General features: G+C 41.0%; 1 protein-coding gene across 1 annotated transcript; it reads left to right on the top strand.

Annotated features, from left to right (window-relative positions):
- The first annotated feature begins 210 nt into the window (after window positions 1-210).
- Window positions 211-2,352, top strand: LOC105052261 (protein NUCLEAR FUSION DEFECTIVE 4). The gene is made up of 2 exons (XM_010933021.4): window positions 211-1,371; window positions 1,752-2,352. Exons 1-2 carry the CDS (start codon window positions 257-259, stop codon window positions 2,158-2,160), a joined length of 1,524 nt encoding a protein of 507 aa, XP_010931323.1. The 5' UTR covers window positions 211-256; the 3' UTR covers window positions 2,161-2,352.
- Window positions 2,353-4,276: the final 1,924 nt, after the last annotated feature.

The raw sequence follows: 4,276 nt of genomic DNA, 5'->3' as shown, positions 1-4,276 counted from the left end.
CTCTCCTGCGGAGTGGAGTGACGCAAATGTCGACAGACATAGATTTTAAGCTTTTCTCTACCACAGTATCATTTCATCTGGTGTTAATTCTACCTTACAGAAATTAACTACTTTCATTCTGGTCAGCAAGAAACCACATTTCAGGTTCACAGCCACAACGGTCTTAATCTCCATTGATTGCTGCTATTACGATATCTTTCTATAAAAATACAGACCACCCCAATCAGCTTCAAGCAGTGAGAAAAATTCTGAAACCATGTCTTCTCCTTCCCCTGCTCAATGGCTGAGCTTGGTTGGGGCCATCTGGCTCCAAACCATTAATGGAGCAAACTCTGACTTCCCAGTCTATTCATCCCAGCTCAAAGATCTTAAATCAATCTCTCAAGTCCAGCTCAATTTCCTTGCTTTCGCCTCTGACGCTGGAAAGCTCTTTGGCTGGTTTTCTGGTGTTGCTGCCATTTTTCTTCCCCTCTGGTTGGTTTCAGTGATTGGTGCAACTTTTGGGCTGATAGGCTATGGCATGCAGTTTCTCTTCCTAGAGAACACTCATCTATCCTACTGGCATCTCTTCATGCTCACTGTCCTTGCTGGAAATGGCATATGTTGGATCAACACTGGCTGCTACCTAATCTGTATCCAAAATTTTCCTTCTGATAGCCATGTTGCAGTTGGGCTATCCACAAGCTATGTTGGTTTGAGTGCCAAGGTCTACACGGTTGTGGCCGATGCAATCTTCCGACGACAGCCCAGTAATAGTGCCAAGGCATATCTCCTCCTCAATGCCACCGTACCCATGCTAGTTACTCTTTTAGTTTCACCATTTCTACGCACGACAGAGACCAAAAACAAAGCAAGATCGAGTTGGGGGTTCATGGTGATGTTTGCCATAACACTCGCAACTGGAATTTGTGCAGTTTTTGGCAGCATCGAGTCTGAATCAAGAGAGCATGTGATAAGCCTAGGATTGCTTTTGATTGCTCCTTTGGGGATCCCTTTGTACATGAAGTATAAAGAAGGCATAGAAGGGATATGGTGGAACAAGAGGGAGAGGAGAGTTCATGATATTACTGTGGATGAGGTTGAAACTGGAGAGAGAGTTATTGATCTCGAGTTGGAAGGGCGGGCTGAAGATGGGAAAGTAGAAGGGTCAGTGGAAGTTGGAGGCCTTCAACTGTTAAGAAAGGTCGACTTTTGGTTGTATTTCTTCAGTTACATGTTCAGTGCTACGTTGGGTTTGGTCTTCTTGAACAACTTGGGACAGATAGCAGAGTCTCGTCGGTTCTCGAAGACTTCCACTCTCGTCTCCCTGTCTTCTTCTTTCGGTTTCTTCGGTCGTCTCATGCCATCTTTCTGGGACTACCATTCAACAAAGTAAGCTCTCCATTTACATCACCACCTTTTCTTTTCTGCATGCATGATCAGATTGATCAAGAAAAATTTATACGATTCATCTAAGAATCAGTTTAAGTCCTCCATCATTTTTTCTTTGCGTTCCGATGTAAATTTCTTCCCCTGTTACCTTGAAGATGTTGTTCTTGTGGTGATTAGGAAATGATATAAAGCTTGTGGATAATTCTAATTTTCATCAATTTGCTTCTGCATCCTACTCCAAAATAAACTCTTAATTAGCTCACTTAATCCTTTTACTGTTATTTTTATCCTTTTGCATGTTGACCTGCTGTTTATTTATTTATTGGCCTGAAATGACCTGCTGTTTATCAAATTTGACATTTCTTCTTTTATCTATTCAGAAGTGGGTACATGGTGTCAAGGCCAGCATTCATGGCCACACTGATGGCTCCAATGGCAGGAGCCTTCTTCCTACTTCTAAATCCAAGCAGACTTTTCTTGTACCTCAGCACTGCTATTATTGGCGCATGCACTGGGGCAATTACCTCTATTGCCGTCTCAGCAACTCCTGAGCTGTTTGGTACCAAGCATTTTGGCGTGAACCACAACATTGTTGTCACAAATATACCCATAGGGTCTTTAGTCTTTGGTTACTTTGCTGCTCTTCTTTACAAGAGCGGAGCTGAAGGAAGCCATAGCTGCACTGGGAGTGGATGCTACGAGAAAACCTTCATCATATGGGGTTCCACTTGTTCCCTCGCTACTCTTCTTTGTACAGTCCTTTATGCCCGAACTCGAAAGTTCTGCTGAAAGACTACTTACAGATGAGATATAACCCACATAGATTAAGCTATTACACATGATATTCTAACTCATAGGATTGAGGGCCGCCAAAATCTGGCCACAGGTATACCCGCCACATTTTGCAAGTTGATGGAGATTACTAAAGCAAGCTTATGTACCACACTGGCCTTTCTATAAAGTTTTCTAAATTAATATGAATATTCCTCTCGTTACTTTGGGTGTAGCAAATTCCTGAAGCAGCTACAGATGATCAGAATCAAAAATATTACTTTTAGTTTCATCAATATTTGTTACTATATTGCAGAACAAACAGGAACTCGGTTGGAATTATTCGGCCATGCAATACTATTTTTTTTTTTTTTTTTGATAAGATGGAAGAGTTCATACAAAACGGTAAGAAAGAAGGATGTCACAAAATGACATCAGCAAAAGAAATACATCGATCCATTTGCCTTCACGAGAATGATCAATAACAAAACTGATGACCTAATCTGCAGCGAAGTTTGCCTTCCAATAGATATCTCTAATATCTACGAACGCAAACCCCACTAATAGACTCCAGATGTACTGCACCAGCGGGTTTGAGGCAGCAGCAGCACCATTCAATACTCGTCATAACTATGATTTCTTGCTATTAAATCTGAACTAGATTTCTTTGCTTACCGAATTATGGGCATCAATCGTTCCTCCACTTTGGTGTCTAAATATTCTGCCTAACTGAACAGAATTATTGTTAATTAGAGGTCAACAGCTGAATTTTTTTAAGTGCACAACTTTATTCTTTCTTGTCCTTGAAGGGGATTAGAACAGTTTACAACAAAAACAGAATCAATACATCTAAAGTTACAGAATCCGATCCTACCATGTTGTTCTTAATGGCAAATGTCTCTTTGAAAATGATAGCACACATCAGTTTCTAGAATTTATAATCTAGTACTGTTGTGGGTCGGACATCGGGAGGCTGAGCCTCGAAAGTCCCATATCGGTTGCAGTCAAGAGTATCTACCACTTAAAAGTACGGGCTCTCTCTTACCCACGTGAGGCGCCTTTTGTGGGGCAAACCCATGAGGGACCGTGATTGTGGTTCCCTGTAGCGGGCACATGCCGTCTCAGTGCAGACAATAACTCACGTGTGGCGGAGGGAGAAGGTCCGACTGGGAGGGCTGTGTTGTGGGTCGGGCATCGGGAGGCTCCCTTAAAGTTGGCAGGTAGTCTCAGGACATGTAGATGTTCTTTGTTCCTTGGGACAAGTGCGAAAAATGAATTGTTTTGGGGACGGTAAAACTAGCGACTCTACAAGACTCATCTTTCTCTTGCATGCACATGGATCTGTGTGAGGTTAAGCATTCATTGCATGGGAAGTGGGCATGATAACTGAATACTTTGCTGAATGTGATAGGTATTAGAGAAGTTGATTGAAGTTTCTGGGTTTGATAATTACATTTATGCGGATGGTTGGTCGAACGATGGTCACGATTCTGTGGTTCTACTGAACTAATGGCGTTTGAAGTTGTCTAACAGGCTTCAAGAACTGCATTACTGGTTGGAAAATTGAAATTTCTATTGATTCTTAAAATGTCTTAATATGTTCCTCGGTCTGCTTGTTTCATACCATAATTTCTTTCATCATATTAAATTGCTCCATTTTTTTCTTTGTCACTATATTCTTTTCTTTTATATTATAATGTCGATATCCTCCTCAAAAGTTAGCTTACTTGTCAGTTTTGCATGCTTGACACACAACCTTCTCTTCCATCGACAACTAATATAGCCATCCAATCATTTTTTTTTTTTTCGATTGAAAAAGAGGTAGTGCTAGGCTATCCCCTGCATAGCCATCCAATTATAACCAACAAGAAAGTAGATTTAGAAAAATAAACTTTTTAGTTATATCTTCTATTGCAATCTATAGCATTTGCAACTGACAGTAGCATAAGAAACTTGCTTGGCCTGCCACAGGAAATCGAATAGCCTCCACTCATTTTATTGATTTAATGTAAACCGGACTCTGTCTATGGAGAGGGTGTGGATGTGACACGATTACAGTCCCTGTAGATCATCAAACTAGCACCACATGCTCAAAATTGAAGATTACAGTTTTGCCATTAATTCTACTTCCAAT

Source organism: Elaeis guineensis, chromosome 10 (assembly GCF_000442705.2).
Source record: "Elaeis guineensis isolate ETL-2024a chromosome 10, EG11, whole genome shotgun sequence".
In the NCBI taxonomy this organism is placed as follows: Eukaryota; Viridiplantae; Streptophyta; class Magnoliopsida; order Arecales; family Arecaceae; genus Elaeis; species Elaeis guineensis.
This window is presented reverse-complemented; position numbering and strand designations above follow the sequence as displayed.

Bases quoted from the DNA above. Each gene is read 5' to 3' on its own strand.
- LOC105052261 (XM_010933021.4), top strand. From the start codon at position 257: ATGTCTTCTCCTTCCCCTGCTCAATGGCTGAGCTTGGTTGGGGCCATC. The intron at 1,372-1,751 runs GTAAGCTCTCCA...TTATCTATTCAG, and splicing joins TGGGACTACCATTCAACAAA to AAGTGGGTACATGGTGTCAA.